This window comes from Condylostylus longicornis, unplaced genomic scaffold (assembly GCF_029603195.1).
Source record: "Condylostylus longicornis isolate FDR11 unplaced genomic scaffold, ASM2960319v2 ptg000013l, whole genome shotgun sequence".
NCBI classification, from domain to species: Eukaryota; Metazoa; Arthropoda; class Insecta; order Diptera; family Dolichopodidae; genus Condylostylus; species Condylostylus longicornis.
In genome coordinates this window covers 10,418,119-10,443,836 of record NW_026577982.1, presented here as the reverse complement: position 1 = coordinate 10,443,836, position 25,718 = coordinate 10,418,119, and the positions used below count along the sequence as shown (strand labels likewise).

The following is a 25,718-nucleotide window of genomic DNA, read 5'->3' as shown; positions in this document are numbered from 1 at the left end:
AGAAATGAAAAGCAAAAAAAAATCATAATCGAAATTCGAAAACTTTTGTGATTAAGAATTTGTTAAGAATTTATTTTTGGAGAAATTTTAAATTACATGGCGAAAGGAAAAGCAAAAAAAAAAAGTAAAAAGATAGCATCTATCAAAAATTTATAAAAGGTAAAAATTCTTTTCAAACCAATTCAGTCAATGACCGTTCTTAAAGATGTTGAAAAGTCTGTTTATTTTGGTAATATTTGGCGTAGGATGTGTTCTAACAGCAGATGGTAATTAAATATTTTATTTTTGTTCTTCAAAAAGGATTATAATTACATATGAACAATGCAGTTATAATAGTTAATCTTTCATTAATTAAATTTTAGATATTAGTGAAGATCAAGAAAGTAATGGAAATTATCCATTAATCAGAATAGTAAGAGGACCAGAGGCAATTGATCTTGCTAAAAATGCACAATTACGTAGTGACGATGATGTAGATACACCAATTGATTCTGATGCTGAAGAAGATTCAGAAATACGTCCAAGTTCACGGCAATATCAAAATAATGATATAATTGTTAAGCAAATATACGATAATTTTCCAGATCTTGTTACATTAGAACTAGAAAATTTATTAAATAATCCAAACGGTGATTTAAATGAAGAAGACTCATTTAAAGATTTCGATGATGATTTTGGCTTAAACCAGTTTGAAGAAGACTTAGATACTCCAAGGTAAGAATTTGTATTTTTATTTTTTTTTTTTGAAATATTTTTCTAAGTCTCTAAATCAGTGCGATGAATTTTATTATTATTATTTTACGAAAATTTATAATTAATTTTTTTTTATATACACTTAAAATATAGGCTCGACATAAACGATGATCCTCAATTCGATACTTTCCGTGATGATCAAGACGATTTGAATTTAAACAATTTTGATTTAAATGACAACAATAATCTAGATGATTTTTCTGTTAATAATAATTTTAATTTTGAAAACTTTGGACGTAATGCCCCTTCTGAAAGTTCTCAAGAAAATGACGAAAATCTGGAAGAAAAAATTGATGATGAAGATGAAATTGATGATGACGATGATGAAGTTGACGACAAACAAGAAGTTGAAGAATCCCGCCAAGCGAATGGGCAGAATAATAATAGAAGACGTAACAATAAACGAAACCAACAACAAACACAACAACAACGTAATAGAAGGCGTAATGAAAATAGACGACGCCGTCTTCGTCAACAAGAAGAACAGGACAAAAGAGAGCTTGATAGATTGGAAAAAGAAATTCAGCGTGATGATGAATTACTGGACGGAAACATAATTATAAGAAAAGAGTCAGGTCCAAATAGTTTTACAACAGTTTTAGATAGCCCAGATGATGATTCAGAAGAGATGGAAGATAAAGAAAATAAAAGAGATAGATTGCCTAATCGTAACCGCAACAGAGGTCAACCAAGTCGTAGAAGAAATCAAAATAGTAATAGAATACAAATTCAAAGACAAAACCAACAACGTCGTCAAGTACAACAACGTCGTCGTAATCAGCAACGTCGGAAACAAAATCAACAACAACAACGTGACCGAAACCAACAAAATCGTCGCAGAAGATTTAGATACAGGGCAAGAAGTGGTGATGATAATGATGAATTTGACTATGACGAAAATTTAGAAGAAGAAATGTTATTAGACGACAATAAAGAACACTCAAGGAGAAGGCGTGACGTTCAAATGCCAGAGTTATCCGATAAAAACTTAAATAAAGAAACAATTAAAATTGAAGGTGAAGAAAAGCCAAAAGAAAAAAGCGAAGGTCTCAGTCCTGAAGTACCTGAAAAGAATGTAAGTGAAGAAAGTTTAAAAAAAGATATCGAAGAACATCAAAAATTAAGTGATGAAGTTTTGAAAAAAGACACTGTAGAACAACCAGAAGTAATTGAAAAGAATTTAGAAGAACCAGCAATAAAAAGTGAAAGCGAAGAAATTCCGAGAGAAAAACGTCAAATAGAAGCAAAATCTGCGAAACTCAATAAGAACATATGCCACGATGGTAAGGTATTAACTTATACTGTTGGACCATGTAAGGAAGGGTTTACACAAGTTCGAATTTATGATTTAACTCGTGCTTTGGGCAATAAACAAAATGTACAAGATTCAGATGAAGATTCTGATTCAGAAAGTAAAGGAAAAACTGTTCAATTAGTTAGAGTACCAGGTAATAGACAACGTTTCCGTCCAAATAATAATAATAATGCAGTTTTTGGTGGTAATTTTCATGACAAAGATTTAGATCCAGCTGATGAACCAGAGGAACAAGTTTTGAATGCATCCGGACATATTGAAGGTACATCACGTCAAGGCACTAAATATGTTATCAGTCTTGAAAGGCCAGTACAAAGAAAAAATTTAAGAAATAATAATAACAAAAATAATCGCATGAAAACAAAGCGTGCACGTTTAAATCGCAGAAGACGCAAAAATAAGCGTACTGAAGTTGTAAGGAATCAACAATTGAAGTCTAAGACTACAAATAATCGTAAACGTAATAATCAACAATTGAAAAATCAAAATAGAAGAAAAAATCAACAGAATGCCCAAGTAAATCAAAATCAAAGAGCACATGGTAATCAAAATAGAAGAACACAAGTAAATCAAAATCAAAGAGCACAAGTAAATGGCGGAAGAAGAAGAAATAATAGACGTCAACCGCAGGTTGTTCGAGTACATACCGCTAATAAAAATATTCGTATGGAACGTGATGAATTTTTAAAACAGAAACAACGACAGAATCAACAACAAAATCAAGAACAACAGATGAACAAAAATAATAACAGAGTGAGGAAAAATAATGTAAACAATTGAAATGATCCTGTGAGCTTCTAACTAACGTGTAAATTTTGATATCTAAATAAATTTGAAAAAAAAAAATCTTAAACTTTACTAAATTAAATTATTAAAAATTATTGGTTTAGTTTTTCTTTCAATTCTTTTATTAATGAGCTCTTTATATTCAAAATTTAGCTTTTTTGTCGTTTGTCAGAGACGGACATAGAAATATGAGTTCTTTTGAATCGAAATTATCGTTTCGATCAATTAAATCAGGCTGATTTGCTCTACCGTACATAAGGTTTGCAGCGATCTTCAATAATACAAAAAATATTGAACTATTCTAACATAAGAACCTAATTATTATTTCTTTTCAAGATTTCCTCATCAAAACCATATTCATACAAAGAAAATATTTTCTTGAAAATCCTCTCATCAATCATTCTATAAAATTACTTTTACTTACATACACATGTGACCTGTTTAGTTGCAAAAAAAAAAAAAACATAAAAAAAAAAATCATATTTACTACCGGATATGTTCAGTTTTTGTTCCTGTTTTTTTTATTGTATAAACAACAGTAAAAAATATTTTTATTTCGAAAGAGAGAAAGAGAAGAATAAAGAAAACAGGAAATTTTAACAAAAATTGAACGATTTTTAATCATAATTGTAATCTAGGATCACTTATATTTTTTATACCATTAGCCTAGAATTCAGGAACTTATAAAAATATTATTAAAGTGTTTTGCTGTTACAAAACTATATGTACTCATATATGTATAAATAGGGAAGGGTATTTTTTTATACAGCCACATTTTGTGCTATGCATAGTTTGTATACCAAATATCATACATTTTAATCATGGATGCACCTACAGTGAATGGTATAAAAAATTATAGTCAAAACTTTTATATTATCGTAAAAAGCTTTATTGCGCTATCATTCCGAACAGGTTTTCTTCTCGACATTCTTTGATATCTTTAACAAAAAAAGTAAATATGTCTCTTATTCTATTGGCGCACTTCCTTATTTTGACGAATATGATAGAATAATATGTTGATGGAAACGTCATCTTCTAAGAATTTCTGATTTAAGCACACACTCTAATAATAAAACAGTTTGTAAAATTGAATTTTCAAAAAACAATCATCTACTAATTTTACTAAGAATACACAAGAATAGCTGGCCAATTTTTGATAATCAGGCTGACAAATCTACGTAACAGTAAATTATTGACACGAACACAATCTCGTATTTTACCAACCGTAATAAAATTACAATTTAAATTTCGACCATAACTGTACACTTTCATTTATTTTATTGCCTGTAGAAACACAAACTTTACATATAATGGAAGAGAAACAGGTTAACATAAAAGAATAATCTATTATTTTAAGACCTAAAGTCGAAAAGGACTTTATGTTGAATATGAATTTTTTCTAGATTCTTTTAATGTAGTATTCAGTTGGTTTTTTTTTTTCAACACATACGAGTATACATACACTTTTGAGTTCGAACTAATATGGTCAAGTTATACACATACAACTCTTATACATTTATATTATATTTTAATAACAAAAATAAATTTTATAATAATGTAAAAATAAGAAGACAATCACAACAGTAAAACAAAAACACAAAAAATATTAAAAATTTGTAAGTTAAAACCACAGGTTATAATATTTTCATGTCAAAGAGAGAAACTTACTCATACATATACTCGTATATAGAAGAGAAAAACCTGTAGAGTGCAGAGCAAAAAAAAAAAATTTATTAATGTTGCACTGCAGTAAAACAGTACGGGGTTAAACTACACTATATGTAAAAATTATTCAAGTACAATAATCGTATATAATGTTTGTTTGTATATGTTTTATAACTATACTAATTAATATATTGTATATTTTTCCTATAATACATTTACCTATATATGTATAAAAGTTATAGCAATAAAAATGTTAGTAAATAGTATTAAATTTTATGAATTATATTGAAAATTCTTCCTAAGGGTCTTATTTTAAAAAGGAAAAACTTAAACTTTATGCACTAATAAATTTTCATGTCTCAGAAGTAGTTAAGATCCTGGTATATTATATACTATATGTAGGTAATAGAGTAAACTATTATTTTTTTTTTTTTTTTGCCATTTTAATTTTATAATATTAGTTTATTATTATAGAAGAGATCCTGTATTTTAGTAAAGCTTTAATAGTTCTAATTATTTAATATTATAGTGTACTTTATAATACAAAGTATATTTACTTGAAGGTGTTCTATGCCGGCAGTATTATTATTTACTGTAAATATAATGTATGCAATGTAATGCAATATTATTATTATTATTAAATGGAAAAGCTTAAGTAGTTTTCAAAGATGTATTTCAATGTTTTTTTTTTAATTCTCACTTTTATTAGAAAATAGAACAAGGATATTATAGTTTGGATAATGAAAACTATTGTGATACTCGATGAAATGAATATTGCTTAGGTAAATGCTATGCAAGTAAATATTATGAAAACTGTTATACCAATAACACTATAAGCTTAAAAGAAGTGACGAATTGTTGAGAATTTAAAATAAAATAAAAAGAATGTCTTTTGATTCTAGCTTAGCGATTGTTAACCTCTAGGTCGTAAAAAAATTTTATTTATTTTTTATATTTTAGAAAGAATAAGAAGTAATATTGGAGTAGCTATTATAAAAATTTATGAAATTTAGTGGCTTATAGAATAGGCCTTTTAATTATATTAGAGAATTCAATATTAATTAAATTTTATTAAAAGTAAGCTTTCATACAAAAAATTCAGTTCGCAAATTTTAGGCCCCCCAATGCCATGTGATTTTTCTATATTCCGAGGAGAAAATGACAGAAAAAATTTATTGCATTTTTCAGTCTATTCTAATCAAAACCATATTGCGTATTGTTTCCTAGAAATTTATTGAATAAACAGCTTGTGTTGGTCTGTAAGTTTGTCCTCCTAGTCTTGTAATGCGCATCATAGGTCATAAGGGCATTTTAAATTCGGAAAGTTGTACGAAATATATTAGCGAAAAATAAAAGTATTTGATTCCGAATAAAAGGAAGTTTTCTTTTCACACCAATAATAAACAATTATATTTCGGAAAAATTATCAACCATTGAGAAAAAAAAAATTTTTTTTTGAATCGGAAAGTTGTATTTTACGGAAAAATTTACCGCCCCAAAACTATAGAGTTTGTGTAACAAATGAAGAAATATTCTGTTCCATGAGCAAAAAATATGATTTAAGAGAAACTTGTATTTAGTCTAAGATTCTTGTACAGCATTTAATTGTGGGATTTAATAAAAATAATCTTTTAGAGTGCAATGCAGAATTAGTGTTCTATTGAAATTAAATAATCTATTCCATATTTTGAAAGTATTTCAAAAACTCTTTGAATTTCTTCCATTCTATTCAATGTAATTCAATTTTTCTCATAATTATAGAAAAAAATTTATTTTCTATATAGACTTTACATATTTAGTGGTTTTTTGATCTTTTGTATATACAAAAATATTTCAAAATTATCGTAATACTAAATTTATTCTGATTTATACTCTAAGGTCTACCAGAGAACATTATAAATTTTATTTCTTTTTGAAAGGATTAAAATTGAGTCCATCAAGTGGCTGTAATAATAAAGTTATTAGAAGAATTAGAAAATTTTCAAAACTTGTTTATTCTATTGGTTTGTGAAAATCAATTTTTAAAAGTTCTTTAGTATTGTAATTCAAGATTATAATGAATTTTATTATTTTATGGTAAAATAATTAAAAAAGATTTTATTTTTATTCTTGGTATTTTTTTCCTATTTTTGTTTTTCAAAGAAAATTTTTTTGTATTTTACATAAAGTAGGAATTCCATTTTTTCTTCATTAAATTTAATTAAAATCTTTGTTTTAAATATTTAAAATATAGGAAGATATTTGTTATGTAGAGAAGATACCCAGCATTTTTAGTATAATGGTAGTGTATAAAATTTGTTTGGATTTGAGAATACTGACAATTGAACCATTATATTGGCATTTAAAGAAGTGGGTATGCTATGAATGAAAACATTTTTATTATTGAAAATGAATGACGATCATTGATGTAAAATTCCTTGTAGAAGAGCAGTAATGAGTCAGCAGTCTCCTTCGATCCATCGAACCAAAATCCCGCTAAAAAGCATCGTAGTCTCCAGATCAAATTAGGATTTTCGCAGAGAACGTTCTGCACGTCTTCTGCCATTCTGTCTTTCCCATCTTTTTCAATAAATAGGTGCTCCTCTCAAAATTCAAACCGTAATACTTAGATCCCCACTACTTAGTGCGAGAAAAACTTTAACTTATAAAATATGAATAAAATACTGAACAAGTATACTGCTTAAAGTGTCAACGCACTTTTCTGACTCGGACATTCTTCGGAATCACTCAAATGCGGTCATCGAACCGGGGCATCCTGGCCCAGGAGGGATGACTGGCAACGATCCCGTCTAGTTTTCACGATGGGCTGTTTTCTCTTTCAAGCCCTTCAAATCTCCAGGTGATGACGGGATATATCCTGCATTTTTGCAGAGGGGTTTCCAACATATCGATAGAGCACTGTTGGAAATTTTTCGTGCCAGCTATGCGTGGGGTTACATCCCTCAGGCATGGAGGGTGGCTAAAGTGACGTATATTCCGAAGGTGGGTAAGCGACCAAGCAACCACCCAAGGTCTTTCCGTCCAATCAGCCTTACTTCTTTTCTATTGAAAGCAATGGAAAAAGTGATTGATAGATTTATACGGGACGATGCACTGGGAAGCAATCCCTTGCATGAATCTCAGTACGCCTATCAGTCGGGAAGGTCTACTGTACTCGTTCTGCAGAGTCTGGTGGGGGTCCTTGAAAACTCACTGGAAGTGCGGGAGATGGCAGTTGGCTGCTTCCTTGATATAGAGGGAGCTTTTCACAACACCCCATATCATGTCATCTGTGAGTCGTTGCACAAACGAGGGATTGATGCGACGACTAGCAGATGAGTTAATCGGATGCTACAGGATAGGATTATTAAGTCCACCATAGTTGACGATATACTCTTCATTTCCGCTGCAAAACAGTGTCCGCAGGGCGGGGTTCTTTCGCCCCTCCTGTGGTCCATTGTAGTGAATGATCTAATCGCTGCTCTCAGGGGCTCCGGGGCGCGTGATCCCCACTATTTAGTGCGAGAAAAACTTTAACTTATAAAATATGAATAAAATACTGAACAAGTATACTGCTTGAGAGCACTATTTCTGATCTTCTACAGCAAAATTTACGTGTTGTGGAAAGGTGGTGCAAAGGCGTTAAGTTAAATATAAATCCGAGCAAGAGCACTTTAGTCGCCTTCACCAGACGCAGAAGCAGGGACAGATTAACGAGCCCAATTCTGTTTGGTGAACGTATTAGTTACTCGAAGGAGGTGAAGTATCTGGGGGTAACCCTGGATGATCGTCTCTCTTGGAATACCCATATAGATAGAGTTATCGGGAGAGCTACGGCGGCCTTGTGGACGTGTAGGAGCTTCATCGGGGGGACCTGGGGAATTAGTCCCAGAATAGCACTGTGGTTATATACGGCCCTTGCTAGGCCCATCGTCACCTATGCGTCGACTGTATGGTGCCGTAAGGCTCAGCAGGCGGGTGTGCGGGCCAAGCTGGAAAAGCTACAGAGGATGGCCTGCCTGGGAGTGCCCGGGCGATGCGGACGGCTCCCACCGCTGCATTGGAGGTGATGATCGGATTGCCGCCACTGCACCTCCATATATTGAAGGAAGCTCGGCTAGTGACTTACCGACTTCTCTCTGGCGAGGACGGGGCAGGGCTAAAGTTGGCCCACAGAACTCACAGAGACTTCATTGAGAGCGATCCGATTCTAAGAATAACCATGTCGGATACCTGTCTGCCGCGGTACAACCTCGACCACAGGTACAGGGTTCTGTTTCCCGATCGATGGACGTGGGATCGAGGTGGTCCGGTACTTAGGTCGGGTTCGAGCGTGTGGTATCCGGACGGGTCCAAAACGGAGTCGGGTGTGGGTTCGGGCGTATACGGTGTCCGCCCGTACACGCGTGTTCTCAGACAGCAGGGCTGCACTGCTGGCGCTTCGTTCAGCTCAGGTTACATCCAAGCTGGTCTGGAGCTGCCTTGCTGCACTTATGAAATCCCATGCGGGCGACGAAGTTGCCGATGAGCTGGCGCGGAGGGGATCTGGGGCTGACTTTGTGCAGCCGCTGCCTTTCTGCGGTCTGCCTTCTTCCGCCGTGGAGGCCAGGCTTGCCTGCCTGTTCGCGGCGGAATGCGGCCGTCACTGGCGGGACACGAAAGTGTGCCGTCATGCGAAAGTGTTTCTTTCGGGACACTGCCCAGTGAAGTACCACCTGCATAGGCTGGTGAAGTCGGGTTCCCTTCTGTGCAGATTTTGTGGGGGTGGCGATGAGACCGTCAGTGTCCGGCACTGGCTGTTCGGCGCCGCAATTGTCTTGGACATGGGTCTCTAAGTGTTCGGGAACTGTTGCCCAACTCCCTTAGGGATATCTCCGGCTTTGTGATTGGGACGGGGATATTATAGACGGGAGAGTGGGGGGGCTACAATAAGTCAAAAATGGCTGCGGTGGCTTGGGGGGTTACTCCTGTCCCACTCGGTTCCCTTAGAATCTACAATCTACAATATGTATTTTACCTTTAAATTACAATTTTACCTTTAAATTACCTCTGTTCTAAATTGTCATATTCATAATTCTTTACTGTAGAGACCTGAACTACTCCTTCATGGCGATCTTCGCCCCTTACTCCCGTTATAATTGTTTAACATAAATTTTATCATGAAAGGGTCCCAGTACCCTTAATGAAAAATTCTTTTCAGAATCAATTTGTAGACTCATTGGAACCGATTAACATTCTATGAATTGCATTTCAATTTTCGAATTTGTTAGAAAAATATTTAGTAATTCTAACAATATTGATCTAAATTCTATCATTGAAATATACTATTAATCTCTTTTAATTCCTTTTATAAATAATATTTTAGAAATTTTCTCTTATCCTTTTCGATAAAAGCACAGATTTACCAGAAAGGGTATTACTAACATTATAATATTTTATAAAAATAGAAGATAAAGGTTAATTGAATTGTTTTCTCATCATGCACTTTATAAGTGTATTGTTAAAGTAAGACGAGAAGAAAAATAAAATTTGGTATTGAAAGTTAACATTTTGGAAGAAAAAGGATTTTATTTGAATGAATATTTTTAAGAAAAAAAAAGGATAAAAGTATTTTACTTATGGAAAGTGATAACATTTTTCTTTTGATAATTTACTTGCTCCTGAACAAACAAATTTATTTTATTATGTATATTTCTATATGTGTGCACATGTATGTGTCTTAGAATTGGAAACAAGAAAACTTTTGATTAATTATATAAAATTGTTAAATAATTTCCGGTTTTTTTTACGTAATAGAGAGAGAATTGATTTAAGATTTAATAGTAATAATTTTATTGACTAATATTTGGATATTTTCAAAATGGTGCCATCATTTACTGGGATTTTCCTAACAATATGTTTTTTTTAAGAAATTCGAACCTTATTTTAAAATTACGATCCATTGTCATTGAAAAATACTAAAGATGAGTTCGGCTTTAAGTTTTGTTTAGGGTGTGAAGGAAAGAAATGACTGAAGCGTTAGAACACATTTACTAAAAAGTAAGCAGTCTTTATTCGTTGCATTTTGTTGATCAACTGGTGAGACACAGTTAAGTAAAAAGCCAGTTGTTCCTTAAAATAGATAATTAACAGATTTCGATAAAAATTCGGAGTGAGCTATACGGACTTATTGTGCCGCTTCCTCACTAACTGTAAGGCGTTTCTTGTAGCATTTTCCTTAACCTTAACGAATCCCAAACTAGTAATAAAATTTTAAAGATCTATACAATATAATTAAGTTTAATCCAAATTTCGCGATTAATTTATAATTTTCATAGAATTTAAAAATAGCATTACTATGCAAAATGTAGAACTCAAGAGTATGATATATTTTCCACTTGTTATTCATAAAATTATTTTACAAGTTTTATTCTAAACTTTATTTCGGAATAAGCCTACTGTTTAAAAATAAATTTCAGGTTATCTAGGGCAAAATTAATAATTATTGTATAATTCAGAATCTTCTTCATTTAACCTACGCACTGTAATTATTAAAATTTTAAAATAATAACTATTACCCTTCATTTATATTAATTCTTAAAATATTCTTACAAATATTATTAGTCCCCTACAAGCTACTTATAAAGCAAGCATATTAAAATGTAATTTTTTTAAAAATAAACTCAAAATTTCGTAAGAGTGGACTTATGTAAAGGAGGCAAATAAATTTTGTTAGTTTCAGATTTTGTTGAGCTTCAAGAATATCTAAAACTAAAATGACAATTATTAAAATTATAATAAGATGGCCTCATTATCAAAGCAGGTTACTGACACTTTACATCCTATACGTGCATATAACACTTAACGCATTTATTATAGTTAAATTAAAATAAAAAAAATAACTTGAGTCTAAGTTTAAATTTCATTTTATATAAAAAAAAATAATAAAGTATACAGGTAAGTAAACTCAATATCAATAACCAACCACATCACCTTTTGTTTTTTTTTTTTTTTGTAAGTAGCAAAATATAACTTCCCTATTTTTCATAATAATAATGTAAGTTATTCTAGGTAGTTACCTACACATACACAATTTTTGTCTTATTTCAAAAAAATAAGCAGTGGAAAAAGAATAATTTTTTTTATTTTCATTTTTAATTTATTCTTAGGTAAAGAGCCCTTGTGCATTTATTATCTTTATACCCCCAGTATTTTCTCTATATAATTATGTATATGTGTATCCAAGAATACAATACTGATAGGTATGTAGAAGCTAAGAAGAATTTCAAAAAATAATGAGGGAAATAAAAAACTTTGAAATCGTTATTTAACTTGAAAAGCATAATATAAGGTGTACATGATAGTGTATAGAGTGTACCCGTTTTAGGATTTCTATGAAAATTCATTTTAAATTTCATATGCAACACATGTGTACAGATTTTGTGGAATATTACTTTATTTGTTATGGTAATTTTTGGCAAATTTCAAAAAAAATTGTTAAGAAAAAATTCATTCTATCCGTATATGCGATCTACTGTCGAATTTCGAATTTAAAAGCTGTAAACGTATAGAGAAAGTTTCACCAATTACTTCTCCTGTTTATCACTTCAATTTCTTTTTTTTCTCATGGAAAAATAAAGTAAATTTCTTCATTGACTTTACTATCTGTTTAGTTTCGCTGCTATATATTGGAACCGTTTTTGCTAACTGCATTGCATACAATAAGGAAGGTTATGTGATGATACCAAATTTCTGATGTCGAGTTTTCGGTGAGAACACCCTTCTCCGTAGTAGGGAAGCGTAAATAAACTATTTTTAGAGAGGTGTCGGTGTGTTTGCAAGTATGTGTGTATGTGTTTGTAGCTCAAGTTCAGCTAACCCGATTTTGATGAAATTTAATAATATGTCAGCATATTTTGGCTATGCCTCTGATTGATCTTCTGGGATATATAAACCTCGTGAACTAAACTTTTGTGCACATGCCAAAAAGAATTATCAACCAATTTCCTTGAAATTAGATATTTAAAACCGGAATATTAAAATAATAAACCTATACAAATTTTGGAACGATCAGGGTTTAGAAATCGTACTAAGAGATAAAAGGTTTTATGTGCTAGTGTAGCTTCTGATTGATCGCATTTTCATCATCAATCATAATTTTTTATTAAGATTTACTTATGCAGTTGTTCCTAAGGTTTTTTACTCGAAATATCTTATATACGGCACACAATATTTTCAAAAATATTAAAATAATAACTGTCGACGATACACTGAGTAAAATGAAAAATTATGACATATTTCGTAAATTTTTATAATTTTATGTTATCATAATTTTTTTTTTGTATAATATTATTCTGTATAATTTCAGAACTACAATGACTCTTACTGTATACATTTTTGCTCAGAATCTTATATTATATGTACGTATACTAACTAAGAAAACTATACAATTTTAGTTTCCAAGTATAATCAAGGTGTACTTTTATAGTAATATTTTTTTTTTTCAGTTTTATTGTGCTTATTGAAGATTATGCGAATTTTTATAACATTTTTAACACAGAATACGATTACTTATTTCTCTGTATACTTACCTATCTCTTTTCTTTATTAAAATTGTAAATTTATATATAGGTATATAATATTGTATTGCATATATACGGGGGTACTTATAAAGTATTTTCGTATAATATAAGGTATTTAATTTTTATTTATAATCGTATATACAAAGTATTCGAAACAGAATAATAAGAATGTATGTATAGAATATATGCATAGGCGGTTTTTTTTGTGAGAGTTTTCCAGGAATGAGTTTATTTTTCACAAATTATAGGATATTAAAGTTGCTGCCATTTTTTTTTCTCTGAAATTTAAACGAAATTTATATAGAATAAGAACTAAAAGTAATCGTTTTAAAATATGAAATAATTACTTAATTTAAAATAGCATTATAGCGAAAAACAAAACTCATTTTCTATTTTTTGATTATAGAAATTATGAAGCTGCATTGAAATATCAAAATCAACTTTAGACCCAATGTCAAAAAGCATAATTCTTTATGTAAATTTAAGAAAACTTTATCTATAAATCATATTTTAAGTAAAAAAGTGCATTTATTTTAATATTCACACATAGCGAAACTTATTGACAAAATTAACAGACCTAATCCTCTGCGAGATTGAAGCTCTGCATTTAAAACAGTTTTATAACTCAGTTACCCATACCCTTAAAGAATTTTACGATATGGAAAATCAATATGAGGAAATTGACAATCTAAAGCAATTTTAAAAGACCTTTTTCTGATAAAATTCAATAAAAATCGTTACGCCACGTGATCACTCTTCTATCTACATCTATTGAGACACGCCATCTTTATCTAGTGAGAAAAATACTCGCAAAGATACTGCAAAAGGGTCTCCATTTTATTCATTTCTCTGCAACTGCTCCGCGATGAATAAGACTTCAATCCTTGGCCTCTTACAACAAGAAGAGTTAGTATCCCGTATATACCGTCGATATTCCACGAAGACATCGCAAGGATCTCCACCGCTTTTCAAAAGAGCTATCATAGCCAGATTTTTTTTTGCTGTTTCGCATGTGGACAAGTATACATTTGAATAATGTTTCATGTATTTGTTCAATTACTTCAAAACAAAATCAAATATTTATTCAAAAGAAATGGTCTAGAAACCTAAAGGTCTTTCCATTCCGGATGTTACTGCAATCGGATTTTAAATAAGCATTTCGTACAGGTATTTAAAGTTTGATTCAGCCAACTCTGTTTTTACTAATTTTTAAGAGACAAACATCAAGTGCAAAGCATAAAATTTACAGTCTACTTTAATACTGTCAAAAACACCTACAACTTCTTGAAATTGTAACAATTCAACAAATACACCTAAAATAATTAAATAACAGTAATAATTATAAGTATGTGTATAATAATAATAATGTGTTGCAAGGAAGTTTATTAAATTTCAAAAATTGTTATGGAATGCAATAGTGTTATTTATCTATACTTATACGCATGCCAGTAGTTTTAGATTAAATGAATGTGTTGTTGAATAAATTGTTTTTCTTTATTTTACTCTCTTATCATACTTATCTTATATAATGTTGTTTTTAAAAGTGAAACAAGTATATTGCATCTTGAAAGTGTTTAAATTATGACAGAAAAGGTAGAAAAATTGAAAACGGAAGATGAAATTTTTTCTTTACTTTTATCGATTAAAATAGAAAAATTTTGTATGGCCAGATTATAAATTTAAACCTAAGTTAAGAGAAATATGAAAAAAATCCCGGTCTAGGTACTTAAACTGCTGTAGGCGTCCTAGGAAGTAAATTGGATAATCATGAGAATTGAACCTATATCTTATAAATTGTGGTGTGTCTTGAATATTATAGCCAGAGCTATTCTGAATTTTCGACTAAGTTTGGTTATTAACGAATTTTTCTAAATTTGGTTATTTGACACTTTAACTGACTAATTGATTAACTTGTCTACATAATGGTAGGTGTCCGCACTAATTAGCAGAAAAAGGTATATGTACAAAATTTCGTTAGCCAAAAATTTGTCAACAAACTTTTAAATATTGCAAAAAAAGTTTGAACTGAAAAATTTTTTTAAGAATAATTATCAATATTGTTTATGGATCTGACTGAGGAAAAAACAAAATCGGAGCAAAAATGCAAAAGGACGAGCGGGGACACGAATTTTCAAATCGGAGCCAAACGACAGCCCTGATTATAGCACATATACTATAAATAGGGATGTGCTTTGCATATTATTGCTATAGAAGTCGAACACGCTACAGTTGTTGACCTTTTCGGCAAATCGGGAGTAAAAAGAATGTTTGACACTTTCAAATTTTGAAAAGTAATGTTGCAAAGAAAATTTGTCATTAATGTTACTTAAGTGAATTTAAAAGGGCGGGGGGGGGGGGGAGGAGCGGATTAGGCCTCTTATTAATCGAATGATAATGTAGCTCGTTGTTTCAGTTCTCTTCAAGCAAAATATATTCAACTTTATGGTATATTCAAAGAGAGAGGCAAATTTGAATAAAATTGATAGCGCAGGAACTAAGAGAGCCAGTATTCCCGGTATAGCAAATATCAAAGTAACTTTTTAATTTACACTCTCTTGTTACCAACATGTTTCATTTTTGAAAAACGAGTATAACATGGCAACTTTTATATTATAACTAAGCGTTTTTCTTAATTTAAATATAAACTATACTTTAAATAAATATAATGTTATATTTTATAATTAAAAACATAAATATGTACATAAATAAATTTTCTACACTTGTTTCAATGGCAGTGTTTCTACAAACAATGGCAGTGTCTAAAGTGTTATTTTCATGTTTCACTAAAAGATGTCGCCATTAAATTTCTCTATTGTAGTATAGTTGCATATTTTGCTCCTTGCGATACGTAGGTGTATACTTAATTAGATGTACGTATAATAAAATGAAAATTTTATGCTTAAATTTAATAAAATTTTTTAAAATAAGTGTTTTTTGAATTTTAGCATCGTATTTGAATATTTTATTTAAATATCAACATGGAAAATGTGCTTTATACTTGTAGAAAATTTAGTTTTTAACATTTTTATATTTAATTATGTTGATATCTCCTAAAGGGTTATTAAGTAGTAATTGTTAAACTGAAATTATATAATAATTTTTCTATACAAAATTTTAAAATAATTATGAATCCCAAGTGAGAGAAAAGCAAAAATGAAGCTTGTAAAAGTATGCACACAAATTTAGTGTTAGGTTAACCGTCACTTATTGTGAGACGGTAGCTCGCGAAATGATTGAAATGCTTTGGAAGGGGCCTTGTGATTCCAGTGAAAATTTTGCTGCACGAGCTAGTTACAATTTCGAAATTTTTCAGTGGTCTAAGTATAGTCGTAAAATAGATGCTGTGGATAATCAGAAAAGATCCTATATGGCTTGAAATCCGTTATTCGTTGAGAGAATCGAGACTCAAGTTAATCTTGATTTCGGTAAAGCCAAAAATGATGAAAAGAGATCAATTACCGTTTCTTCCTGTTCCACGTCATATCTGAATCTAGTAAAATAATTTCCAGCGTGCATCATATTTTTGGAATGTGTGAATGAAACGAACAACATACCGCAATTAAAAAACCTATTACAGCACCGATATCATTCCGAAATATTATATCTTTTGTGAACTGCGAATAAACAGCCTTTGACACAATCCTAGAAACTCAACTCGCTAAAAAACAATGGAATTTTGTTGAATAATTTTTTACAATGAAAAAATTTTAAAAACTGTAAAATAGTTTAAATGGTGTCTTAACAATTAGTAATTTTCATGGAGAGTTTAAAACACTTTAGAATTCACAAAATAATTGAGAAGATTTTTAATATTATAATACCATTAATATTATATTTAATTAATTTTAAATAGCAAACCAAAAAAATTGGAAAGAGAAACATGAAAACCTTAAAGAATAATAATTATTCTGATTAAAAAACACTGATTTATTTTTTTTCTTTCTTAAATATTTAATTATTCATTAAGAGGACTTTCATTATTTTGCGTCATCAATCAAAAAAAAAATTATTTTTTTTCCAATATTTTAACATTCTTTTATAAGAATTTGATTCTCTTTTTTTTTCAATTTTGATGAATAATTTATCTTAATACGCATTTACTATACGCATGTTACTGACACGTGATTTTAAAAGGAAAAACTCATTCATTTTATTTAAAATTAAAATTTTAAAGAAATTTTTGCCAGGAGTGGCAAGAAAATTTTTAATATTTTTTATTAATTTTTATACAGGAGCAATACCTATTATTTGGTCATCATTAACGGATTACCTAAATACGAAAAAAAAATGAATCATTAAATAAATGGGGTCCTCGATTATGAGGATTTTATAATTAAAATTTTAAAATTAAAACCACACTATTAACACATTGTACAAATGGTCGAATTTAATTGAGATATTAGCCATGATTAATTTTTCTATAATATAATTTATTAATCAGCTAATTATTTCTATTGTTAAATTTAGAAAAATTGGAAAGAAAATTAGAAATTATGTAAGATTCGAAGACCAAAAATTCATTAAAATTTCTTCTAAGCCTTTAACGCCTGTTTGTGTTAGATATTATACACGCAAAGCTATTTAAAAATTGATTAACACTGTTATATAACTGTTATATTTGTAAATAACAACCAAGAAAGAGGAAGCTGCTGTAAATGGAAGTTAATTCCCTTAAAAAATTAAAACTTCTTCATAAATATTAAAGCAATTAAATTATATTAATATACAAATTTTTAATAATTAATTATTTAGAAATATTAATGATTTAACAATATGACACAATTTTAAAATTAAATAAAGTTGGGTCAAACCAATGGTTTGTATTATAGCACTTTTCCCTTCAACAAGGGAAAATTCTGCTTTTAAATACAGTCTATGTATACCTATCATACTATTAAAATTATTTTCATTCATATACAAAACTATTGCTAGGATTGCATATATTTAGGATGACGCATATATGCAGTCTTTGAAATAAAGCAAAAATTAATATAAAAAGGGGTTAACATAATGCTCGATTTTAAAGATGAATTGTGTGAGATAAGAAAAATAATTATATTTTTTAATTTCATGGAATTTACCGTTAGCTTTTTGTGTTTATAGAAATTTGAAAAAGCTTGCGGTTTCGAAAATATAAGGTGTCAAAAATTCAAATTTTACAAATTTCAAGAGGCGATAACTTGTGAGGGGGTGGAGATGGAAAAAAATTTTCTTCCAATGAAATGAACTATTTATTAATGTCTAAAAGTCCCTAAAATTTAAAGCTTCTACAAGCTGGGGTCTAGAAGAAAAACGACATAAAAAATTTGGAAAAAAAAGACCTTAGATAACGGTAAATTTGAACGGCCATTTTGTTTTTCTAAAGTTTAACCATAGTATACCGCGCTAGGGGAAGCAAGCCGCTGCCTTTATGCGTTTGCAAAATTTAAAAAATGCTTATGGTTTCATTGCAACAAATAGTTAAAAAAGGCCATTTTTAGGGTTTTGGGGGGGTATAACTTCTAGAGGGGGGGAGATAGGTGAAAATTTTGTTCTACGGAAATAAGTTTCTAGTAAAGATCTATGTACGTACAAAATTTCAGCTTTCTATCTTCAAGGGTGTAAAAGTTTTGTAAACAGACACACGGACAGACGGACGGACGGACGGACGGACGGACGGACGGACAGAGTGAAACTAATAAGCACTTTTTTTCAAAAAATTTTTGGAAAAGTGCTAAAAAAATAAAAGGATAAAAACCTGGATATACAAAACAAGGAAATATTTTTAACCAAGATCCAGATGGACAGATAAAACCACTAAACCAAAATGAAGAAAAGAGCAATCATCCCGAAATTAAGTGGTATAGGGGAAAGAAGAGTTTTTTACCAAAATTTTTTGCTCTTTCCCATTAAAAATTAATGATGTTAAGAAATTTTGTTACTAATTGATTATTAAATTTAATATAACAGATTATATAAAATTATTTATATGTAGTAAAACATTTCGGGAATCCTGCTTAGTTTTTTCATTTTCACATTTCCGAAAACAATAAGTCAAAATGCAGAATCGCACACTTGCTTCTATTACTACTATATTTTAATATTTAAAGCTTTTCTGTAACAAAATAATACCGAAAACTTGTTCATATACTTGTAGAACAGTTCTATATCAATAATTTTTAAGCCTTCGATAGTAATTTACACTCGGCCATATCATCCCGTGTGATAGAGGATTATTTTTTGTTTTAAATTCTAATTTTAGCAATAATTTTCAATTTATTGATTTAAACCTTGGGCAACAATATTAACAACAACTCAATTTAAAATATCATTTAAATAAATAAGATTAATAAATTTGGTTATAAAATTGTAATTCATATTTTTATTACTTCCCTATAATATAATATTCCGTTGTCTCTTACGTAAGCCTCTATTAATATTTTTGTATTAAAATCAAAACAATTCAATATTTTTTTATAAAGATATTAGCTATTCCCTTGATATGAAAGCCAATAAACATTTTAATAATAAAACAACATTGACAACATTGTCATAACATTTTTTATTAATATATACTAACTATACCCCCTGGTATATAGATATATCGATTTGCTATCTATAACATTTCAAATAAAAATATTAGCGGAAAATGCATAATCTAAAATGCATCGATTAATTATAATCGCATAATTTTCAACATATCAACATTTTTTTTTTAAATATTTTATGTATGTACCTATAATATGAGAATCTAATGAATCTATTTTTAATATGCAGAGTATAATAGAATAATGGGTGATTTTTTTAAATGTTAGTTTATTAAATTTAAAGAAAAAGACAGAAAAATTACAAACTTACCTGTAATTTTTAATTTGGAATTAAATACCCAATTGTTGGTACTTAAAATATAAGAATTTTTTATACAGATAGCCACAGTAACGTTTCTTCTCTTCTTTTTGCAGGTTTTGTTGGTATGACTCAGTTCTGTAAAAATCATAACAGATAATTTCAATATTATATACTGCAATTTATTTAAAATATGAAATTATTGATATACGGCAAGACTTAGACTGTCATCTGTTTTTAAAGGATGCCCATTATAATTTAATTTCACCCACAAACTGCACCAAACAGTAGTCAGTATATTTTATAATAAATCGGGCCACAATACAATTTGTGCTATGATAGGCATATGTAGGTTATGGGAGCAAATCCTATAATATTCACTAACAAATCTATTTAATGAGAAATCACAACTTTTTCTAGTAGTACTTTTCTTGCCATAGTTGTATTGTGCTCTTCAAAGTCAGGATCATGCTGGATATAGATACATAATATTGTTACTGAGTCCCAACAAGTATTTTAACGTATTGACAAGTTGTTTTTCTCATTAACACTTTCGGCTGTAGCAGCAAAAATTTTTTTCTGTATGTGTTCCAGCAATACACTTTCGCTGGGTGGTTTCATAAAAAATCAAAGAGCAAAAACATCACCCGTTTTTATAAATTGTGAAAATATTAACATACCCACATACACGCATATAATAATTATGTTAAAAATTGATTAACAAAATATTCAATTTTCATTATATTGTTGGTTTAATTAAATTTAAATAATTAATAAACCAAAAATTTCTCATACCCCTCAGTCAACCAATATAATATAAAATTATTAAATTTTGAATTTTACACTTTAATTAACTTCATGCACACATACCTACATATATAGTAAACGGTAGCTATTTGCGGATAATAGTTATATGCAGTCATTTTGGCCTGTATCATGTTCTATGTATCTATGTATGAATATTAATATATTTGTATATGCACATAGAGTGAATAACAACTCATTACGCGTACATATTTATTGGGTTTTATGTAACAATGAACGCTTGTACGCGTATAAGTGCGTGTACGTATAAGATTTTATAAGATAATAATTAATTATAATAAGAAATTCTCTTACCATCATCAAATAATGTGGTTGATGACATGACAGAGTTCATACACACATACATAATAATACATATGCCTTTATACTGTATTTTAATATAATATTATGTATCCAGAGGGGAGAAGTTTTGGATTAAGGATAGAGAAGAGCAACACACACAATGTACATATAATATGCAAGTATAAACTGAGTCCTTATATAATATTATTTATAATAATTAAAAGTCATTGAAATTTCTTATAAGAAAATTATTTTCAATTTTTTTTTTTGCTCTCTTCACTTTATTATAATACTGATAGTGGTCATTATTAATGCTGATGTCGGTAAATGTGGTAAAGATTAAAATGGATTTTAATCTATTTATACTTATTATCATTATTACCAATATTAAACAATAAACTACCGTCAAAAAATGACATGATAATCAATTATTCTCATAATGCAATGCAATTGTGTCTGTGGTCAATATCCAAAACGTGTTAAGTTGAATATGTATAGGCTCTGGAAATGTCCATATCTCGTATCATCAAAATCTCTACTTAAAAAGAGAGTGAATTCGTTGAAATATTTCGTATTTATTTGAATTTATTTAAGCAAATTCGAAAAATTGAGAAAAAATACGACTAAAACAGATTTTTTTGACTTGAGTTGAAAGCCGAAATTGTCATTGTTAAAAAATTTTAACAAATTGAATAGTAGGGACACTGATTAAGGTCACTTCACTGATTATATTTTCGTTATACATATTTTAAAATTTAAACTGAACGTATACAATTTAATAGAAGACATTTTGAAAACTTCATTAATAATTTATGATATTATTTTTATGTATATAATTATAGATAATTCTTAAGATACAAAATATGACAAGTTTTAATAAAATATTCTAATTGTTGAACTATTAAAACATAATAAAAAATTCATTATTAATATTTTATTAAGGTCTTGAATATTTTAATAATTATAAATTTTTGAATACTGCGTACATTTTATGCAATAAATTTTATCATATTAAAGTTTATTAAAGAAATTTTTGTTTGAATTTTGGAGAAACTGGCTAGTATACATTGTGTAGGTCATATTAAATTTTTAGAGAGTAGTTAATAAGATTTCAGAGTAAATCACAAATTTATGAAAGTGAATGTTATTATTATTCTAATTTTAATATGAGAGCTGACATTTTTAAATTTAATAATATTAGGGCCTATTAGGAAATTTGTAGTTTAAGTTGGAATCAATTCTATATCGTATTGGAAGCTATATAACGAAGTTTTGTAATTCTCTTCATGGCAAATCAATGGAATATTTAATTATTTTTTGAATAAATCAATTGTGGATCAAATATAAATTATTGTTTTTAATTAGAACAGCTTTCTTAAGTGTAATAATACTAAAAATTCATCCAAAATATTAAAGTATTCGCTGAGCATTCAAAAAGTTGATAATATTTTAAATTATAACTTGTTTTCAAAAATGAGACACCTACATGTGTTATACGAAATTATGTAAATTCGATTACAGATTATAGGGAAGCAATGAACTTGTTTTATATACCATTAATAAATTTCATAAATAATTTTAATCATAGCTAGTATAAAACTTTAAAACAAATCAGAAAAGATGATTTTTTTATTTTTGTTATAGAAAAAAATGATACTTTTTTTTTTTGGTGATAAAACCGTTTTGAATAAAATTAAAAAAAAATTTACATATTGAATTTTGTTTACCAATATTTTTTATTACTAAAAAATTTATTTAAATTTCATTTCTGTGGTAACAAGCAAAACTTGTCTAATTTAAAAAATTTTGGATATATTCATGAATAATGTAAAATTCATGACCTTTTAATTATATTTTTACTTTTCTGTTATTTTAATGTCATAAACTGTATTGATTAAAGAAGAAATAGTGGATTATGTCTGGTAATGGTTGATAATTTTGTTATATCTGGTTGATTAAAGGAGAAATGGTCGAAATAATTGATTATTATTATTGTGATATCGCTTTGATATAGTAGAATGCCACATAAACCGGCACTTCGTTGTATGTCCAAAGTTACTCAGTAATTTTAAAAAATATCGTAATATCCTATTGAACTACGCAATAAAGCCTTTTCATTTTATAATTTTGAAGTGGAAATCTCACCACATTTTCAATCACATATTAATATTCATAACTTAGATGGATAAATTCAAGGTTATAATTGATTCGAATTGAAACAAAACACAAAATATCATGTATAATATTAAAAAAGAACAGATAATTCAGATTAATATATCAGATTGTTAGTATATGACATTTTAATATAACACACTTTTCAAGTGGTTCAAATTAAAAACTTCATATAGATTCAAGTTATTTCACGTAATTGTTAAAACAGCAATTTTTTCCTTTAATCATAGTCATTGTTTTCTAGGAAATTATTAATAAAATTTTGTTTTTCAAAAATGTTTGCTATTGACTAGTAATATAATAGTATGTTAAAGTTATTAAGGGTACGACATTCCTATGAAAAGTTATGGCGACTCAAATCTATTTTAATATAAAAATTATTCCAACAAAATTCATAAGTGTCCATTTATAAGTAATTTATTAAAATATTGATCTCTAATGTATAACAATTTTTTGGTAATTTAGTATTTTCCAAATTTGAATGTTCAACTTGTTACATAACACCTGATATTCAGGATTAATTCAAAGGATTTGTTATTTGAAATGCCTACATCATAATATTTTTTAAATAATTTTCGAAAATTTCATTTTAGTATCTTTAATTTTACAATTTTGTACGGGTTCATAGAAAGCATCCAATTTTTACTATTTAAATAGAGAAATTTTCATGTAAAACAATTTTTTTCCAAATAACACTTTTTTTGGTGTATCAGGATCAGGAATTGCATTTACAAATGCAGAAATCAGAAAATTTAATATGCATTGAGTCATATTCTTATATATCCTATAGTTTTAGTTAAAAAACAACGTGCAATCAACATTAAATTTTAGGAATTACAATGAAAAAAGACAGCACACACATGGATTTTAATATTATACAATACTATAATACAATATTATATATAGTATGATTGTGTGTTGGAAAAAAAATGGTGGTAATCATGTAATATTTGTTCTAATTCAATGTTAAAAGGAAAACTTTGATTTTCCAATTTTCTCTTAATTTTATTTTGTGGATTTGCTCTTTTACTTTTCAATAGAAAACACACAAACTTTGATGTGGTTTTTTAATTGGAATCGAATATACAAATATGATGATTGGATTTAATCAACTATAATTATTATTAATAAGTATGTATGTATGTATGTGTATGGTGTAGTTTATAATATTATCTTCTATGTCTTAATAATAAATGAAAATTTTGTACATGTTGTTTGTAATAATTTTCATAAAGATTTTCATTACACTTTCACTTTAATCTAAATTTTAAAGTTCATATGAAATTTTTCCTGTATAGTATAAGGAAAAATATTTTTAATAAAAAAATTAATTTCATGTTCAGATTTCATGCTTTGGTTTCTTCATTAATAAAAATTAATACAAGAGAATTAAAAGTTTTATAATGAGACAGAAAGCACCTATTTATTAAATTTTTAATCATAATTATAGACTTCTGTTTTTGCTAAATTTGTAGCAAATCTGTCCTGTATTATACTACCATTTATTTCTTGTACATTTTAGTAATAACATGGGATTCAAGAGCATGGGAATCATAAATCAAGAGCTAAATATAAAGTCATATATTCAAGTACTTCACAGATTATAACACATTTTTCAGTCCCATAACTGTCTGGAAAAAATTGTAAATTCGCTTCTTCCTGACAGTATTTACACAAGTGGCATTCTTTGCACTCAACATGTTCTTAAAATACTAGTATGATTGAATTTGTAGTAGTAATTTGAAAAACTACTTGGGCAGTTGATCATCGTGCGTAAAATCAGTCGCTTTTTTTAGTTGATGTGGATAAAGTTAACGAAAAACTTGAATTCTTCTAGTATAATGAGATTGTGTAACGTATACAAGAACTGGATAGATAACAGAAGGGCTCACTTTACTTGATTATTGTCTTTTATTGCTACATGAATCGTAATTTAAACTAGGAGAATTTTTTTTGTTGTTTTCCAATTCAACCAGCAACCAGCTTTCATCAATATTTTTTAAACGTGTTGATCAAAGTTTTACGGTCATTAATATGGTTTTTGCCAGAATTCGAACTTTCTGAATAATGGATTTTTTTGGAAAATTTTAATGGATTAACAAACCGCAAGCGGTGGTTTTCGTGTGCCTATAAGTAATTTTATTTAATTTATAACAGCCTTAGTGGTGTATTTTGAAAAAAATTCTTTATAAAATTTTTTGGATTCACAAGAATATGCAGCAACACTATATTCTCTATGCAAGATGAAATTTTTTTCTTTGAAAAAATACAATTTATAAATTTCTTTCACATATTCCATTTTAGAAAACAATATTAGATTTTAATAAATAATTATTATGCTTTCTTATTTCCAATTATTATTTTCCATTACATTTGCACAGCCTTTGTATGTAGATATAATAATGATCAAATATGTTACGATATTTTGCATATTGACTAATAATTATGAAAATTTCTATGTAAAGTGTGTTGGTCAAATTTTTTAATACACATTATAATAGTTATTCCATCAGCTATTGTACGTACATTATAAAATAGCTTGAATGTTTTATCAT

The 25,718-nt window shown here is 28.7% G+C and overlaps 1 protein-coding gene across 1 annotated transcript in view; it reads left to right on the top strand.

Annotated features, from left to right (window-relative positions):
• The first annotated feature begins 205 nt into the window (after window positions 1-205).
• The window catches only part of LOC129619395 (uncharacterized protein DDB_G0287625-like), a 32,872-nt gene continuing 7,359 nt past the window's right edge, over window positions 206-25,718 (top strand). The window contains exons 1-3 of the mRNA XM_055534657.1: window positions 206-266; window positions 363-714; window positions 847-2,821. Of these exons, the coding sequence (XP_055390632.1) occupies window positions 206-266; window positions 363-714; window positions 847-2,821 (2,388 nt within the window). The remainder of the gene's footprint in view (window positions 267-362; window positions 715-846; window positions 2,822-25,718) is intronic.